The 18350-nt window shown below is 54.6% G+C and overlaps 2 protein-coding genes across 3 annotated transcripts; one reads left to right on the top strand and one right to left on the bottom strand.

The window, feature by feature from the left end:
• The first annotated feature begins 5095 nt into the window (after positions 1-5095).
• On the top strand, positions 5096-8651 carry MRPL40 (mitochondrial ribosomal protein L40). Its single transcript, XM_043969909.1, has 4 exons — positions 5096-5287; positions 6183-6272; positions 7067-7225; positions 7974-8651. Exons 1-4 carry the CDS (start codon positions 5232-5234, stop codon positions 8296-8298), a joined length of 630 nt encoding a protein of 209 aa, XP_043825844.1. The 5' UTR covers positions 5096-5231; the 3' UTR covers positions 8299-8651.
• Positions 8652-9743: 1092 nt separating this feature from the next.
• Positions 9744-14418, bottom strand: C1H22orf39 (chromosome 1 C22orf39 homolog). 2 transcript variants are annotated; one of them, XM_044003745.1, is made up of 3 exons: positions 14320-14418; positions 12001-12168; positions 9744-10647 (listed from the first exon to the last, which is right to left on the bottom strand). In XM_044003745.1, the coding sequence occupies exons 1-3, from the start codon at positions 14347-14349 to the stop codon at positions 10519-10521; spliced, it is 327 nt and encodes a 108-aa protein (XP_043859680.1). In that variant the 5' UTR covers positions 14350-14418; the 3' UTR covers positions 9744-10518. The 2 variants fall into 2 exon arrangements, with proteins under 2 accessions (XP_043859680.1, XP_043859767.1); XM_044003832.1 differs by lacking the exon at positions 14320-14418 and adding an exon at positions 13922-14121.
• Between the last annotated feature and the right edge of the window lie 3932 nt (positions 14419-18350).

The following is an 18350-nucleotide window of genomic DNA, read 5'->3' as shown; positions in this document are numbered from 1 at the left end:
TGCCACCTAGCTGCTCCCTGTCCCATTGGATCTAGAAAGATAAGTCAGGGTCCGGTCCTATGGGCCTTTAAAAACTAAACAGAGGAGATTCTATATGATCCTGGAGACAATCTGGAGCCAGTGCCATTGACTGAATAGGGGAGTCAGGAGGTCCAGTCTACATTTATGGAAAATGACTTTGGCAGCAATGCCTAGGGTTTGTGCCACATGAATTTTTCTCAGTCTTTTTAGTCTATGGTTCCTGAGAGGGTACTGAAGGGGCTGTGCCTGGCCCCTCCTGGGCCTTCAGAAGACTTTTTTTGGATTAGGGGTTGGGATAATGAGTTTTAAATGCATGCCGGCTCCTTTGCTGAGAACAGAAGGGTAATGAGGGCTGGCTGGCTTAGGAAGGTCAATCTTGAAGTTCGCCCAGATCTTCAGGTCTGGTTTTAGTCCAAGTAACCGTGTGGAAACTTGGAAGGAGAACATTTCTGGTCATGATGATGAAGAGTCTTCTGATTGGCTGTGGAGCGAGAAAAACTGATGACTCATAGGCTGCTGAGCCAGACCTAGGTAGGTATACAAAAGCTGTGACCTTTCCTGTGTCTTTTGGCTTGGTGGTTTCCAGTGAAGCAAGACTACTTTGAGTTGGTTCTGAGGGAGGGACATTAGCCCTTTTTTCTTTGTCTTCTTTTGTTTTGAATTTAACATTTTATTTTTTCCTCATTACATGTAGGAACAATTTTTGTTTGTTTTTTTTTAGTGAGACAATTGGGGTTAAGTGACTTGACCAGGGTCACACAGCTAGTAAGTGTTAAGTGTGGAGGCAGCTAGGTAGTGCAGTGGATAAAGCACCAGCCCTGGAGTCAGGAGTACCTGAGTTCAAATCCGGCCTCAGACACTTAACACTTACTTTTTTTTTTTTTTTTTGTGGGGCAATGGGGGTTAAGTGACTTGGCCAGGGTCACACAGCTAGTAAGTGTCAAGTGTCTGAGGCCAGATTTGAACTCAGGTACTCCTGACTCCAGGGCCGGTGCTCTATCCACTGCACCACCTAGCTGTCCCTAGAAACAATTTTAACATTCTTTTTTTTTTTTTAAGAATTCTGAGTTCCAATTTCTCTCCCTCCTTCCCCTCTCCCCTCATTGAGAAGGCAAGCAATCTGACATAGGTCATACATTGTAGTCATGCAAAACACATTTCCATGTAAGTCATGCTCTGAAAGAAAACACAGAAAAACAAACAAGAAAAATGAAGAAAGTAAAGAAAAAGTACCTTTGATCTGCATTCAGTTTCTACCAGTTCTTTTTTTGGAGATGGACAGCACCTTTTATGTGAGTTCTAAAGAACTGTCTTGGATCATTGCATTGCTGAGAATAGCTAAGTCATTCACAGGAGATCATCATACAATATTGCTGTTACTGTATACAATGTTCTCCTGATTCTGCTCATTTCCCTGTGTATCAGTTCATGTAAGTCTTTCTGAGAGCATCCTGCTCATCATTTCTTTCTTTCTTTCTTTGTTGTTTTTTGGTGAGGCAATTGGGGTTAAGTGACTTGCCTAGGGTCACACAGCTAGTAAGTGTAAAGTGTCTGAGGCCGGATTTGAACTCAGGTCTTCCTGAATCCAGGGCTGGTGCTCTATCCACTATGCCACCCAGCTGCTCCTATTTTTTTTAAATTTAGTATTTTATTTTCCCCAATCACATGTAAAAACAATTTTTAATATTTATTTTTTAAATTTTGAGTTCCAAATTCTCTCCCTCCCCTCCCTGCCCTAGAAGGCAAGCAATTTGATATAGTTAATACAGGTATAGTCATAGAAACATTTCCATATTAGTCACTCATCTTTTTTTTTTTTTACTCATCATTTCTTATAGCACAATAGTACTCCATCACAATCCTATACCACAGCTTGTTCAGCCAATCCCCAATTGATGGGCATTGGGCAGCTAGGTGGTACAGTGGATAGAGCACTGGCCCTGGAGTCAGGAGGACCTGAGTTCAAATCCAGCCTCAGACACTTAACACTTACTAGCTGTGTGACCCTGGCCAAGTCACTTAACCCCAATTGCCTCACACACACAAAAAAAATTGATGGGCATCCCCTCCATTTATCAGCCCTTTCTTCCACCTGGATGTGGCATCTGTGAGCACATCGCCACCTCAGCTTTTCCATGGCTTTTTTTCCTCCAGATCTTAAGTGAATGAATAGTCCAAGATTGTGTGAAGTGAGGAGAGCCAAAGGTGCCATCAAAAGTCACACTGGGGGGCAGCTAGGTGGCAGAGTGGATAGAGCACTGGCCCTGGAGTCAGGAGTACCTGAGTTCAAATCTGGCTTCAGACACTTAACACTAGCTGTGTGACCCTGGGAAAGTCACTTAACCCCAACTGCCTCGCCAAAAAAAAAAAAGTCACACTGGGAGCTGAAGATGAATGGCAATAGTAGTGTGACCTGCACAGGGGGAGTGGCTAACAACAGTAGGTGGAGTGGCAGTTGTTAATCATTTGCCGGCACACGCCTGATGGGAAAAAACATTCTATCACCTTCCTAATATTAGACAACATGCAAATACCTAAACCAGAGAGGAAAAAATCATAGTAAGACTATTTGACAATGTTGCTAGGTGGTACAGTGGATAGAGCCCTGGACCTGGAACCAGGAAGACCTGAGTTCGAATCCCTCTGCAAGTACTTACTAGTAGTGGGCACGTCACCTTGCCTGTCTCAGATTCCTGTAAAATGGGGATAATTATAGCAAACCTCTCTCCCAGGCTGATGTGAGGGTAAAGTGAGATAATATTTGTAAAATATAAACCTTAAAGGCCTGTATGAATGCTTTTGTTGTTATTCAGTCACGAATGATGCTTCATGACTCCATTTGGAGTTTTCTTGGAAAAGATACTGCCATTTCCTTCTCCAGCTCATTTTACAGAGGAGGAAACTGAGGCAAGCAGGGTAAAATGACTTGGCCCAAGGTCAAGTCTGAGTTCGGGTTTGAATCGTCTTCCCGATTCCAGGCCTGCCGCTCTATACACTGCGCCACCTAGTGGCCTCCGTAAGTGCTAGATATTGTTTTTATTATTCCTTGTGAGGGATAGTATGCGTTACTCCTTTATAGCAAACGGCATTCAGAGTGCGCTAAAAATCTGCTTATCCTTCCCTGGAAATAGAAGCGGACCAAAAGAGCACAGACAACAACTCCACGTGACTTAAATGGAGGGTAAGTGATTGTTGCTCATCAGGCAGCAATGAAGCCAGGAAACGGGAGGAAGAAGCAAGGGGTTAAATCCACCAGGTCCCAGGAGTTGCAAAAGGCAGGGGAAGAACCAAAGTCTGCCCAAGCCAAGAGCTCCTTAAGCAGGTCAATGGGCCAGCCAAGGCTCCAGCTACTCATAGTGATAGTTCAGTAGCAGCCTGTTCATTTGCAATCTGAAACCAGGGCATATTTGCACTCCTGGTCCCTCTCCTATCTCTGATGCTCCCCCTAGCCCCATAGTCTTTCTTACTGCCCAGTTTCCATATCCCTGAGTGCTTCAGTCTCTCCTACACACCCGTCATCCTTCCCTTTCCTGATAAGGGGCCACATTAGCAAAACTGACACATTAAAGGAAATGGATGATGAGTTACAAATATAGCAAATACCCAAATTGGCAGGACAGAAAGTTATGACCATAACAATAGCCAGCATGTGTATAGCGCTTTAAAGCTTATCGACTATTATCTCATTTTGTCCTCAAAATGACCCTGGGAGGTAGGTGCTATTATCACTCCCATTTTACAGATGAAGAAACTGAGGCACAGAAAAGTGAGACTTGCTCAGAGGAACTCAGCCAGTAAGGGTGTGTGAAACGGGATTTGAACTCAAGTTTTCCTGACTTCTGGCCCATCACCCTACTGAGTCAGCCAAACCATAGCTTGATAGATAACCCAATCTCATAAAATGAAATTGAACAAGCCAGGGGACAGTTCGGTTGAGCAGTGGATAAAGCATCAGCCCTGGATTCAGGAGGGTCTGAGTTCAAATCTGGCCTCAGACACTTGACACTTACTAGCTATGTGTGACCCTGGGCAAGTCACTTAACCTTCATTGCCCCGCAACCCCCCCCCCAAAAAAAACCCAAAGAAATTGAACAAGTCATAAGTAACAACCCCCCCACCCCACCCAGAAAGATTTATAGATAAATTCAAATGTTTAAAAAGCAATGAATGGATATTAATGTTACACACAAATCATCCCAAAATTTTAGAAAGAAAACATTCTATCAATGGTGCAAATATCTAAACCAGGGGGGAATAAATCAGCGTGAGAAGACTCTTCATCAAGATTCCTGGGTATGGCCCCGGACGAGGAGTCACTTCACTATCTGACTCAGTTGCTCCTACTCGAAGGGTTGTTAAGATCAGATGAGATCGTATTTGCAGCGGCCTTAGCACAGCGTCCTGGTACACGGTAGGCACTTAATTAATGCTTATTCTCTTCCTTCGTTCTCCTCAATAAATCTCCCTGCACAAAGTTTCAATGATGCTAACAAAGCACACCTATGGTAGGTACATGGGTGGGGGTCATTTGAGATGGAGGCAGAGCTTCATCTGGAGGGGGAGCTTTCCCTGCACGCCCCTGGAGAGACCCTTAGCACCACAGGGCTTCCTCCACCTCCCGGGCTGGGCCGGCACCCGCAGACAAACAATGGGGGAGGGCAAAGGAGCAGGGCGCGGAGGAAGCTCCGACCGACCCCGCCAGGCCCCGCCCCGCCCCGTCTTGCCCGCCCGTCAGGCCCCGCCCCGCCCCGCCATGCCCGCCCCCGTCAGGCCCCGCCCCGCCCCGCCATGCCCGCCCCCGTCAGGCCCCGCCCCGCCCCGCCATGCCCGCCCCCGTCAGGCCCCGCCCCGTCAGGCCCTCCCTCATCAGGCCCCGCCCCGCCATGCCCGCCCCCGTCAGGCCCCGCCCCGTCATGCCCTCCCCCATCAGGCCCCGCCCCGCCCCGCCATGCCCGCCCCCGTCAGGCCCCGCCCCGTCAGGCCCTCCCTCATCAGGCCCCGCCCCCGTCAGGCCCCGCCCCGTCAGGCCCCGGTGGGGGGCGGGCCGCTGGGCAGGGCGGAACGCGAGCAGTTTGGGCGTTGGGCCGGCGGAGCGAGCAGCGCGGGACACCAGGCCGTGAGGCGCGTGCGCGGGGCGGGGGTGCGGACCGGAGTGAGAGCAGCCGGAGCGCTGAGCGGCGGCAGGAGGAGCCGGAGCCGGGGTCTCGGCCATGGCCGCGCTGGGGGTCGCGGCGCGCGCGCTCGCTCGGCAGGGGCCCCGCGCCTGGTGAGTCCGCTCGGGCCGGGAGGCGCCACGTGGGCCGCGGGCAGGCGCCCCTCCCCGGGTGGGTGACCTTGGTCTGCTCTCCCAGCCCCCCCCACCCCCCCCCCCCGCGGTGCTGCAGGGGGGAGGGGCCCCTGTCCGTGATGGGCGGGGCGGGGCTGACCTCCAGCCTCAGACTCCGAACTGCGGGTCACCCCAGCCCTGGAGCCCAACCTCCCTGGGCCTCAGTTTCCCCTTCTGTCCAAGGAGGTGGCGGGCGCCTTCGACTCTGATGCTGTTTGTAGGATTAGAGGGGGAGGGGCTGTGGATGAAGGCGGCAGACTCCGGAGGGCTTCCTGGAGGAGGTGGCATCTGAGGCAGGCCTGGCACGGGAGAACATGGCCATGGCACCGATGCTGGGGGACTGGGAGCTGTGCATGTGCCCTGGGGGGGGCAGAACCTCAAGAGACACCTCCCCCACCCGTACACACCCTGCTTATTGTGGGATCCCTTGTTGGGTCGTTTTAAGGCGCGTCCCACTCTCCACGACCCCATTGGGGGTCTTCTTAGCAGATGCTTTGCCATTTTCTTCTCTAGCTCCTTTTATAGATAAGGAAACTGAGGCACACAGGGTGAGGTGACTTGCCCAGGCTCACACAGCTAGGAAGCCTCTGAGGCTGGATTTGAACTCCGTTCTTTTTGAGTCCAGGCCCAGGGCTCTATTCAGTGCAGCGCCCTCTGCTGCCCCATGTAATCCCCGAGAGAGTGAAGCGAGTGACCACCACAGCCGTCCAGCCAGGAAGTGTCCGAGCCCGAAGTCAGCTCCAGCCTGGGGTTTGCCTCCCCATTAGCAGCACTCACAGTGACCCGGGTCACCTTCCAGGGAGAGGGTCCTTGACAGTGTCTCTGTCTTTTGCAGCCTTGGGCTGGGCTGGCCAGCCCCTCAGGCCCGCGAGAAGCACGTCTGGCAGGCGTCCCTGCTGTCCCTGCGGGCAGCCCTCCCGGTGAGGTAAGACCTAGTGGCACACGCGGAGAGCCGGCTGGGCGGGGGGCCGGGCCGCTGGCTGGGTTCTCAGGCCCGAGGTGCCAGGGGCCCGCTGCTGTCCCCCACTGGAGCTGACCGACTCTGGGGGGCCGTGACAGCCCGTGACACACGCCAGCTCTGTGGGTGGGGGAGAGGGCCTGCACCAGCGGAGCTGCCCACACAGCTGCGTTTTCAAGGCAAGAATTGCAAGTAAAACTCCGCATTTGGCAGAGGCCTGGCGCCCAAAGCTGTGAGCCTTTTGCTGCCTGGTCCTTCTCAGTGCTTAGATAACACAAGGCTGGCTCCTTCCCTGTCCTCAGTGGACCATGGCCTGGCGCGGGTCTGTGTGGCCTCTAGCGCTTCAGCTGCTCTGCTGGCATCAAGTCATTCCCGGTCCTCGCGATTTTTAGATGCTGGTTTAATACTCAGGGACCCGTCACTTGAGCTGGCAGGCCTGTCTTCTGCTGGCCGAGAGGACATTGGGAGAAAGGCAGGAGCTGCGTATCTGGAGACCCCTCCCCACCCTCCATTTTTGTTGTTGGTCACATCTGTTTTCATCCACCGGGGTCCCCCCACAGCCGGCTCTGTGCCAGACTTTGGGGTCTCCCCTAATTTGTGGCTGTGATGAGCTGTAGGTGGTGGGCGGTGAGCCGAGGGCTCAGCCCTTTGTTAAGTGCCTCTGTGTGCACCAAGGAAGACCGGCCCAGCCCCCACGTGGCCTGCCTGCGTGGGTCAGTGGGGCATGGCCGGGCGTGGCTCATGCTCCCTTCCCCTGCTAGAGGCGAGCCTCTCAGGAAGAAGAAGAAGGTGGATCCCAGGAAGGAACTGGCGGCCAAGGAACGGCTGAAGAAGAGGATTAAGAAGCTGGAGAAGGCCACGCAGGAGCTGATCCCCATCGAAGACTTCATCACTCCTGTCAAGTACCTGGAGGAGCACAGGTAGGACTGACCCCAGGAGCACCTGCTCAGGGGGTGCCGGCGCACTTCCCGGGGTCATCTTGGCTCTCTTGACCTCGGGTTGGAAACTTGGAGTCAGGAGGTGGGGGCGGGTGCCCACTGGGTGCTGGGCATTGTGCTGAGCACAGAGGAGACGGGCTCACTTTGTGCCAGGCACCATGCCGGGGACAAGATGGGACAAACAGGACCGCTCCCATCCTCAAGAAGCCTCTACTCTTGGGGGGACGCAGCCCACAAAGGAGAGCTGGAGTGGGGGGAGTTTGTGCCGGGCCTGGGTCACCCAGCTCCCAGACCCCTGGGGAGCCCAAGGCTCCTGTGCTGAGGAGATGGGGGGGGGGCTGGAAGGGTGAGACGGAGAAGGCAGATGGGGTGGAGATCGAATCAAAACAGAAAACTCATGGAATTGACCCATGGTGGGAAAAGCTGTGGGAACCTCAGATGAGGTTCTGGGAGGAAGGGGTCCCTTTCATCTTGGAGGACAAGGGACACTTCACGGGGCCCTGCTGCTCTGACAAGCTTGGAAGGAAGAGACTTTTAACTAGGCCTCCCAGTGTGGGAGGGTGTTCATTCCAGGTCATGAGAAAAGGCAGCATGAGACAGAGAGAGAGAGAGAGAGAGAGAGTGTGTGTGTATGTGTGTGTGTGTGTGTGTGTGGGGGGGTGTAGGCACCCACGCACCCACAGCCACACAGTGCCCAGGCCCCTCCCCCATGGCCCTTCTGTGCCCCCAGGCAGCGGCCAGAGCTGCAGATGCCCTTGGAGGACAGTGAGAGGAGGGTCTTTCTCATGAAGAAGTGGGCCTTCTACAAGCAGCAGGAACACGAAGCTGAGCGTGAGAAGATCACGTCCCTGCTGGAGGCCCAGCAGGAAGCCCTTCGGGAGCTGCGCCTGGAGTCGGAGCTGCTCTACCAAGCAGCCACCCGGCGAGATGAGAACTTGTTTCCCTTTGAAAAGGAGGGCCCGAGCTACACCCCGGCCACCCCGGGCTACCAGCCTCCCGAGGGCAAGTACAATGACATCACCAAAGTGTACATACAGGTGGACCATAAGAGGTAGGCCAGGGGCCTCGCACCCGCTGCTGGGGGCTCGAAGCTGACCATGGCAGATGTCGCCCACCTTGTCCTGTGGATTTCTCTGGGAGAGCCCTGGCCCCACCTACCTAGGAGCCATCTTTTGTCCTTCTGAACTGTTCTGCAGCCTCTGGTCCTCAAGGTCCTCCCTTTGTGCTGACCCGGCCTTCAGGGAGCTCCTGGCCTAACGGAGGAGTCGGCCTAGACTTAAGGAGGTGCATCCAGAGGGGGTGGGGCACTGGGGCCTCCTGCTGAGTGGCACTGAGGCCTGGAGGTTGTATTTCCTTGGATTTCATATGAATGTAAGTGGCCTTTAATAAAACAACAGTGATTCCTAAATATTATGCTTGGGCATTTGAATGAATTTTTATTCTATTATGGAAAAAATAAATGGGGGCAGCTAGGTGGCACAGTGGATAAAGCACTGGCCTTGGATTCAGGAGGACCTGAGTTCAAATCCAGCCTCCGACACTTGACATTTACTAGCTGTGTGACCCTGGGCAAGTCACTTAACCCTCACTGCCCGGCAAAAAAAAAAAGGGAAAATTGCTGTTAAAACCTCACCCATAGGGGCAGCTAGGTGGCGCAGTGGATAGAGCACCGGCCCTGGAGTCAGGAGGACCTGAGTTCAAATCCGGCCTTAGACACTTAACACTTACTAGCTGTGTGACCCTGGGCGAGTCACTTAACCCCAATTGCCTCACTAAAAAAAAATGAAAAAGAAAAAGAAAAAACCTCACCCTTGGAGCTGCCTCTGCTGGCCTGTCCAGGGTCACCCATGGAGGGAATGTGGATCCGGGGTCAGCCCAGGCCTGCCCAGCTGGAGCATGTCTGTCCTGGGGGGACCGTGAGCATGGATGCATATGGATGCATGGATGGATGGATGGGGCAAATCTGAAGGGGCCTGTGCAAATGCAGGTCACACTGCCTGCCCGTTGATGGTGGAGAAAGCGCTTCGTCAAGCATTCTTCCCGTCCTGTGGGCTACCCCCTTGAGTGGGCACTCAAGGCCTCAGGCCCCCATCAGAAGACTGGCCTTCTGAAGGCCCTCCCTTTGGCCCAACGCTCCTGTTTTTGTGGTGGATGGTCCGAGCCTGCTGTTAATGGTGTGGGGGACTCAGGTCAGCGTTTGGGGGTGTCCACGGCAGGATGCGGCTGAGGAAGACCCCCTGTGACCCCGTGCTGAGGCTAGTCTGGCACCTGAGGCCTTTCCTGTTCTAGGCCTGGCCGTGAGCTTCATCCCAGATGCTTCCAAAGGAGCCCATGAAGCACCTCCTCGAGGGGGATTATGGATGGGAGCCATGCACGCGCCCCCCCTCCCTCCCCCCACTTTGTTTTGGACTTAAAATGGGTGATGAGAGTGCAAGTGTGTTCAAGGTTCACCGTGTGCTGAGACAAGGAAGCAGGAAAGCCAGCCCCCCGAGGGGTTTGATTTCTTAAAACAAGCTGCCCACTGGGGCAGGCCTGGCCATTTATTTTCCATCATACAAGCACATCTTCAGAAGTAAGCAAAGGCCCAACCCAGGAATCAGTCAGTCAGGAATGGGACAAGGGGCACGGATGGGTTTGTTTTCAAATTCTGTTCAGAATCTGTTGTGAAAAGCCCGGTGAGGTCCTCTGGAGCATGAAGTGCCCAGCTCTTGGCGGGTGGAGGTGTCAGCCAAGCGTGGTGGTCTAGTCTTGCCTGTACTGATGATGCTGGGGATTTCATGGGGGCCAGGTTCATCTGCTGGTGCCCCCGCCCATGTGGTGAGGGCCAGGGGAGCGGGGCTTGGCTATGTGGCCGACATCTGGGCAGCCAAAAGCATCCCAAAGAGCAAAGGCAGGTGCTGAGCACCCGAGGGAGGCAGACGGGGCTGGGTAGTGGCCCCCAGCCTGAGCCAGCATGACGCCAGGCTGGAGACAGGCTGGGCACCTTCACATGGCCCCTCGAGGTCCCAAACACGAGAGATGGGGAGCATGCAGATGTCCCCAGAGCACAAGATCCTGGGTATTCTGGATGCCCCTTTCCCTAGGCCTGAGGAGGGGGGGAACAGTACATTTTGCTCTCTTCTGACCACACACACAATGCCACACTTGAGTCTGGCCACCTGGGCACAGGGGGAGCAGACAGAAAGGGGAGCTGGAGAAGCTGTGGGCTGGCATGGGCCCGGCCCATGGTGTTGGTTCCAAACGATGTCAGCCCGCCTCCTCCATCCCATGGCCCCTCACTTGGATTCCTCCTCCCTGGACAGGGGCAGGTGCCAGTCCCTAGGGGGGCTCTGCCTCATGGTCCACACTGGGGTGTGCTTCTGCTTGGCCAGGATGCGGGCTCGCTCACTCTTGCAAAGGAATTGCTGTACAAACAAGAGGCCGTTATATCCCTCAGCTAAAGGCCCAGGGCCCCTCATCCCCTAGAATATGCTGGTGGGAAGGGAGTGCCAAGGCCTCCTAACCCTGGTGCCCTGATCCCTACAGCAGGGAGCCCCCTCCTAGGGCCCCTTGTGGACCTGGGCCTTGTGGGTAGGTGCAGAGGCACTGAGATGAGGAGGAGCATCTCCCACACTGCCAGCTGCGTGCCCACGGGTCTGCTGAGTCCTGCTATGCATGTCCTGTGCCCAGTGGAAGGTGTGCCCCTGAGGGCAAGGCTTCCTGTGTCTGTACTCAGCAGCTGGTACACAGCTGGGCTTCAACACTAAGCTGAAGGCTGTCAAGTGGGCACACTATTACTGCTGGTGCCACCTCCTCGCTCTCTTGTTCAGAGAAGGCTGTAAACCCTCCAGTGGCCCAGGGAGGGGGGCCCAGCTGCCCCTGCAACACCTTCATCCCCCGCCTGCCCCCATGGCATCTGTCCTTCCAGTTCTCCCCCCTCGGCTGCAGGCTCTGGCCCTGGCCTGGCCTGTCCAGGCCCCAAGCCCTGGAGCGACAGACGCAAGCAGGCCCCAGAGTCCCCTTTGGGGCCCTTTTGCTTCTCCCAGCCCTCCCAGAGTTGTGCCCAAATGCGCCCCTGCCTCACTCTCCCTCTGATCCCTGGGGGCCCCCTTTGGGAAGTCTGCCCTCCACCCTGCTTCCAGACTGTGAGGTCGAGGCCTTGGCTTCCAGTGGTTTTCCCATCTCCCTCCCGCGCTCCATTGGGTTAACTGAGCATTCAGGGCACATGGCTCTATTTCAGCACCCAGGCCTGCAGGGTCACCCTCTTTCCTCTGACTCTGGGGGGTGTAGAAGAGACATGCCTCTTGCTAGGGGGTCTCTTCCCACGTGGGATTACACCATCCATCCCGTGACTTGCTGAACTCTTAGAAGAGTGTATGTTCCCCTTCCCTAGCCCCAGCCCACAGAAGGGGACCCTGCTGATGCCGACCATCCCCAGCAGCGGCTGGGGGGCTCTTCTTCACCGCCCCCCCCCAAGCTGATCCCCCTCACCCTGTTCTTGCCAACCACTGGGCACCCACTCTTGGCTGGAAACTCATCTCCCTCCCCTGCCAGCCTCTTCTCGACAGTCCCTGGTGGGCCCCATCTGCCCGCAGTGGCTCTGCCCGTCAGGGTCTTTGGTTCCCTACACTGTCCCCTGACACAAGGGCCTCTGCTCCCCCTTGGTGGTCTCGGATGGCCTATTGCTGGTCCTTCTCCATGGTGCATGGGGAAGGTCACCCCCGGGGCTTCCCTTGCATGGCAGGCACGTGGGGGATTTCACTTCCTGCTAGCCCTACCTTGGCTTCTGGACTCCCACTCTCCTCCCACTGTTGGCAGCTGCGATAATCCCTTTTCCATTGGTCGCAGGATGGGGTCTCCCCGTAGGTGTAGTAATGATGAAGGAGGTTCCGCACCGTCCGGCAGTGCTTCCATTCAGCCCAGTAATCCTCGCAGCTCCGGGGAGGCTGCAGAAGTGGACAGGGAAGGGAGGGCTCAGAAGGAGGTCTGTACCCAACTGGGGGGGGTGGGGGCCTCTGGGGGGGTAGGGACCATGTGGTGCCTCCCCTCCTGTTCAGGCCCCCTCCATACCTAGCCATGGAAAGAGCTGAGAAAGACCTGGGGCTGAATCGCTGTGAAAGGCCAGGCTCGAGATTGTTGTGTTGGCAAGTTACTTAGAGCCCCTGGGCCTTGTTGTTCTCATCTGTGAAATGGAGATAACTCCCATGGCCTGCCTCTGCGCAGACAGATTATTTTTGTTTTCCAATTCCCAGTCCCCAGCAGTGTCTGGCACTAGTCAGCCCTTAACAAGTGTCTGCTGAACCCAAAATGATTTGTCAATAATGAGAATTAGAGCAATTTAAGATTCACAAAGCACTTACATTTCATCTGATCCACACAACTGTGGATCCCCAATTTATGCTTGAGGAAACTGAGGCAGACAAAGGTTAAGTGACTTCTCCAGGCCAAATATGAATTCAGGTCTAACTCTACTGTGCCACCTGATTTATCCATCTTTTTTTTTTTTTGCAGGTAATGAGGGTTAAGTGACTTGCCCAGGGTCACACAGCTAGTAAGTGTCAAGTGTCTTGAAGCCAGATTTAAACTCAGGTCCTTCTGAATCCAGGGCCGGTGCTTTATCCACTGTGCCACCTAGCTGCCCCCTGATTTATCCATCTTTAAAAGTATCTTCTGGGCAGCCTGGTGGCAGAGTAGATTCAGCCCTAGCACTAGGCCTGGAGTCAGGAAGACTCATCTTTCTGAGTTCAAATCTGTCCTCAGACGTTTCCTAGCTGTGTGACCCTGGGCAAGTCACTTCATCCTGCCTGCCTCAGTTTCCTCATTTGTAAAATGAGCTGGAGAAGGACATGGCGAACCCCTCCAAGTAAAGGGTCAGACATGACTGAAAGACGACTTCCTTTCCCTTCTAATTTGAATATTCTCTGAGTTTTGGGCTTGGTGGTTCTGCTCCCAGAACCTTGTTTCCAGGCGCCTCCTCTTCAGCTTTCTTTTGTATTGTCTTCTCTCATTATAGCATGAGGTCCTTGAGGGCAGGCACTGGCTTTTGCCTTTGTACTCCCAGTGCTTGGCACATAGTAGGTGCTTAATAAAGGTTTATCATATTTTATCTCTGAGCCTCAGTTCCCTCATCTGCAAAATGGGGATAATCACCCATGTAGAGGAAGGTTGAAAGAAAAGTGCCTGGAAAACTTTTATAAAGAAGCCTGGAGATTCTGAAAAGCAGTTTGGAATTATGCAAATAAAGTGACTAAAAACGTGCACACCCTTTGACCCGGGGCTTATGGCCAAGAAAGTCACTGAAAACAAAGAAGATGCCCATTGATGGAGGAACAGATAAAGCAACTGGGGCGTATGCCTGTGCTGTAAGGGGCAAGATCACGCGACCTTCCGCACCCCACACAATGAGTACGACCGCGTGAACCCCGAGCCCTGGGCCGGGGCCCCGCCAGGACGCTCGACTTTTTTCCGCGTATTCATCTTTTGCTGATTGTCTTAGAGGCCCATGGCTCCCCCTCAGCTTCTCCCCCAAGCTCCTCAGGGCACTGCCCCTAAACCAGGCGGGCTTGGACTAGGGGGCTGTGGAAACCCCAACCACCACCAGGAGTCCCTGCGCTCTCCCCAGTTCTCGGAGTCCGCCTCAATGTCAGTTTCCCCCCTTGGCCCCGCCCCCAACCTCAAGTCGTTTTCAGCCCCGCCCACCTCAAGGACCACGTCAGCCTCCACCATCTTGGGCCTGGCCCGCCCCCAGCCTCAGTCCAGGTCTCCAGCATTGGCCACGCCCATCCGGGTAGGCCCCACCCATCGCTGGAAGTCCTGTTGGAGCCCCTTGGCCTCATGGGAAGCTCAGACAAGATCCGTCGGCCCTGCCCCCTGAGGTTTAGCTACTTCCCTTAGGGCCAGGCTCTCCGCTCGGTCCCGCCCCTTGGCCCTTAGGCCCCGCCCCCTGCCTTCCTCCCTAGGTCCGGCTCTCTGGTCCCCAGACCTGTCCGTCATCAGCTTCCTCACCGGCCCTCGGCTGCCCCTCGACCTGCCCCAGGCCCCAGCCTCGCTCCAGACTCCTTACAGCAACTCAGGCCGCCCCCGTCTCACTTACGAACCCTCCAGAAGCTCCCGTCAGCGTCAGCCATTTTTGCAGCTCCTGACCGCGGCGTCCCTCCTCTTCGGCGTATCAGCCAATAGAAGGGGGCAAGCCTCTGGCGGGGGGATTGGCGGCTCTGTGAACCAATGAGCTTCCAGTCTCAAAGCAGCCAACCGTTTCGCCGGTGAGGCGGGGCTTAAGGGGTCACCTCCTCCCGGCAGCCCTCCCCTGCGGAGCTGGGGGTGTGGGGGTGGAAACTAGTGTAGGTCTGGGGTCCGAGCCCCAGTCTCAGAACTGGAAAAGACTTTGTCTCAACACGAGAACGCCACTTAACTCCCCCTCTTAACACCACCCGATGGGTGTCCCATCCTGCCTCTCCTCATGGGGAGCTCACTACTTTCCTGTTCGTGTTTGTGCCTTGCAGCAAACAGAGCTGGGAGCATGGGGAGCATTCTTCAAGGAGAGGCGAATGGAGCTTTGCAGAAGAGGCTGGGGCCGCAGGGGGAGGGGACTCCAAATGCTCTCGCCCTTCCCCCTTTCCCCCCAGTGGCCCGGGAAGCCCCCTTCCCCTTTGCTCCGAAGTTGACTTTTCAACTTCCCGGAAGGACACTCCGTCTCCCCTCTCCCAGCATTTGCATTGGCTGTGCCAGACCCCAGGGATGCCTTCCTCTCCTCCCCATCGCCCATCTGAAGCCCTGCTACAGAGACACGGTTCACGGGGATCCCGTGGAGCCGTCCTGCCCCACTCCCCACTCCCCCAAATCCAGTTTGTCTTGTTGCCAAAATGCACATACATGTCATTCAATAAGCATTATCAAGCACCTACTATGTGCCAACACCGTGCTGAGCTCTGGGGACAGAGGCCAAAGACAGTTCCTTCAAGGGGCTCACAATCGAATGGACTCTAATGATAATTATTGTGAATAATAGTGTAATAAGAATGATTCCAGACACAGGGCTGTTTCCTACTTCTGATGCCCCAATTGAGCAGGAGCATCTCCCTAGTTCCTGGTCAGTATGGGACCTAAGACCTTAGCCCCCCAAAAGAGGAAAGATTTAGAAAGCGCTTGGCATATAATAGGTGCTTAATAAGTGCTTGTCCCCTTTCCCATTTCTCCTCCCTTTCCCTGCCCAGGAGAGCAGAGATCCTGGTTCTGGGCAGGGCTTTGGTGCCCCCCTCCAGGGATGGAGGTCCAGCCTTCTCCCTCAGTACCAGGGGTTGGTGTGGGGCACGGGGCATTGTTGTGATCCTTGTTCAGGCTGCTGCGGCTCTCTGGGCTCTGAATTCAGCTCAGGGGTCCTGGAGGGCCATGGAGGTGTCCTGTGCACAGCTCCCTGACAGTTCTGCCCGTCCAGCACTTTCTCTGGTGGTCTAGCTGCCACTATTTCTGTCGCTTCACTTTGTCGGAGAACCTCCCACCTCTGCCTCCCTTGTGAGATAAAAGCAGCACTTGGGAGGTGGGCCTGGGGTCAGGAAGACCTGAATTCAGAACTGGCCTCTTCGGCTTACTCACTGTGGAAGTTCCTTACCCTTTTCCCGCCTCAGTTTCCTCTTCTGTAAAACAATTATGGCGCAGTGGTTAAAGCGCTGGCCCTGGGTTCAGGAGTACCTGAGTTCAAATCCGGCCTCAGATACTTGACACTTACTAGCTGTGTGACCCTGGGCAAGTCACTTAACCTTCATTGCCCCGCAAAAAACAAAAACAAAAAAACAATTATGGGATGACAGGGTGGTTGTGATGAGGATCAAGGCAGGATTCAGTGATTACTATGGAAACTGAGGACAGCTGGCTGAATAAACAATCATCGGGATTCCTGTCTATAGTGGAGAGTCAGAGCAAACAGCCTAAAGCAGAGGACTCCTACCCACCTATAGAAGGGATGGGCCCAGGGCAGAGCCAAGCAAAGCTGCTTATTTTTTTGACATGGAGAGAATTTTTTTTGCCTGAGTGCCCATTATTGTAGTTGGGTGTTTCAGTCTTATCCAACCCTTCATGAGTCCATTGGCAGAAAGACTGGAGTGGTTTTGCCATTTCCTTCTCCAGCTCATTCCACAGAAGAAGAAACGGAGGCAAACAGGGTGAAGTGACTTGCCCAGGGTCACCCAGCTAGGAAGTGTCTGAGGCCGGATTTGAACTCAGGAAGATGAGTCTTCCTGACTCCAAGCCTGGCATTCAGTGCCCCATAGCTACCCCTACATTTATTTGTTTGTTTGCTTTTGTGGGGCAATGGGGGTTAAGTGACTTACCCAGGGTTACACAGCTAGTAAGTGTCAAGTGTCTGAGGTCAGACCTGAACTCAGGTACTCCTGAACCCAGGGCCAGTGCTTTATCCACTGCTCCACCTAGCCGCCCCTACCCCTACATTTAAATAGTTACCCAAACATTTTAAGTTCATGGACCCAAGAGTCTCTTAGTGCTAGGGAGACCCTCAGAAGCCCTATCTGAAAGTGCTCCAGAAACACGGGCTGCCAAGTTTTATACAAGCCTTTTCTTCACAACCACACTGGGCACAGTTTGGGTAAGTCCTGATGATTCCCATTGAGGAAATGAGGCTGGGGATAAAGCCATAGTGCTAAGTCAGAAGGGATGTTGGCAATCATTTTAGAGGAGAAGTCAAGGCTGAGTGCTGATGACCTTTCCTGAGACTCCTGAGCAGCAGAGCTGGACCGAGGATGCCAAGGCCAGTGCCCTTCCCTCCAGCCATCAGTTGCCTCTTGCCAATGGTCAGAGCTGAGGAGAGGTTCAGTGTCTTCCTTCCCTTCCTCTCATCTCCAGCCTTCTCTAGTGATAGTCACAGGGGCCTCTTCAAGGGGAGCATGAAGGTTGCCTTGGCTTGGCCAAAAGAGAAGCCAGCCTAGTGCTAAGGGGACGGCCTTGATTATCTATTTAATTGCCTGTGATCAGTTAGCCAAAGCTTGGCTATCCAGAAAGGCTCCAGGATTGGGGGGACTGTCCTTCAGCAGGACAACTCATCTGTCTGACTGAGGGGACCCTGCCTCCCGTGGGGGTCTCACTGTACTCTTGGCTCCATCTGGTCTCAGAGCGCCCCCCCACCAAGGCCTCCCAAGGGCCCCCCACTGGACCCGGACTAGAGAGAGAAGGCATCCAGACGCCAAGATGGCACATGCTGTCGTCTGCTCTCCCTTCTAAGGAGCAGGAGGCACATTGTCCCTAGTCAGAAAGACCTTCAAGTGCCCTTCCTACATGGGGCCTGCTCAGCTATTCCCTCTCTTTTGGGGAGGGGCTTAAGGAAAAGCTAAGAGCAGCTAGCCACCCCACTAAGATGACTGACGAAGCCAAGCTTGGCCACATGCTTACCACGGATTAGGCCAGGGCCCTGGAATCAGGAGCTAGAAGGGCCTCGGCATGCCTGGAAGGTCCACAAGAATCTCTCTCTGCAATCTCCCTTGCAGCCCCTTCTCCTCAGTCTGAGAACACGAGCTGCGTATGGCTCCACAGCCGGCGCTTACTAAGGGATCACTGGTGGAAACTACACTGTGGCTCAGGGGCCAAGGGTTCCCTGTTCTTCTTGGAGAATGCAGACTCTGAAGGAAGCCTCCAGAGAGGAGGGATTCAGAAAGACCGAAGCCCAGACACTCCAGCATCAAATCAAGAGCCCAAGTGGAGAATCTAGACGAGGCCTCGTCCAATCAGCACGCATGAGACCCAGAACATGGAAGCTGCCCCAGTAGTGAAGCCTCATTGATAACAATGAGAACCCCGAGGACATCTTTGCAAACATGCGCTCAACCTCCGGGCTCTCAAGGCTTTCCAAGCATGACGGCGGTTGCTATGGAACACGTTTATTGAGGGAATGTGATGGTTTCCACAGTAAGTCTCAACAAAAAGGGTCTCCCAATTACTAGCTTCTTTCGGGGGTGTTGGTGGCTTGGACAAATCGAGAGAAAACACCACGAGCAAACCCTTCATTTGAGCCCGACTCTGGGGGGTTGGGGGGGCCGCTGCAGTCCACGGCATGAAGCCAACCAAACGGCATTTCTAGAGGGGACAGAAAAGGACCAATGGAGAGAAGGCACCCGGACCCTCT

This window comes from Dromiciops gliroides, chromosome 1, assembly GCF_019393635.1.
Source record: "Dromiciops gliroides isolate mDroGli1 chromosome 1, mDroGli1.pri, whole genome shotgun sequence".
NCBI lineage: Eukaryota > Metazoa > Chordata > Mammalia > Microbiotheria > Microbiotheriidae > Dromiciops > Dromiciops gliroides.
Note: the sequence above shows the minus strand (reverse complement) of the source record. Positions and strands in the feature narration are given on the sequence as shown.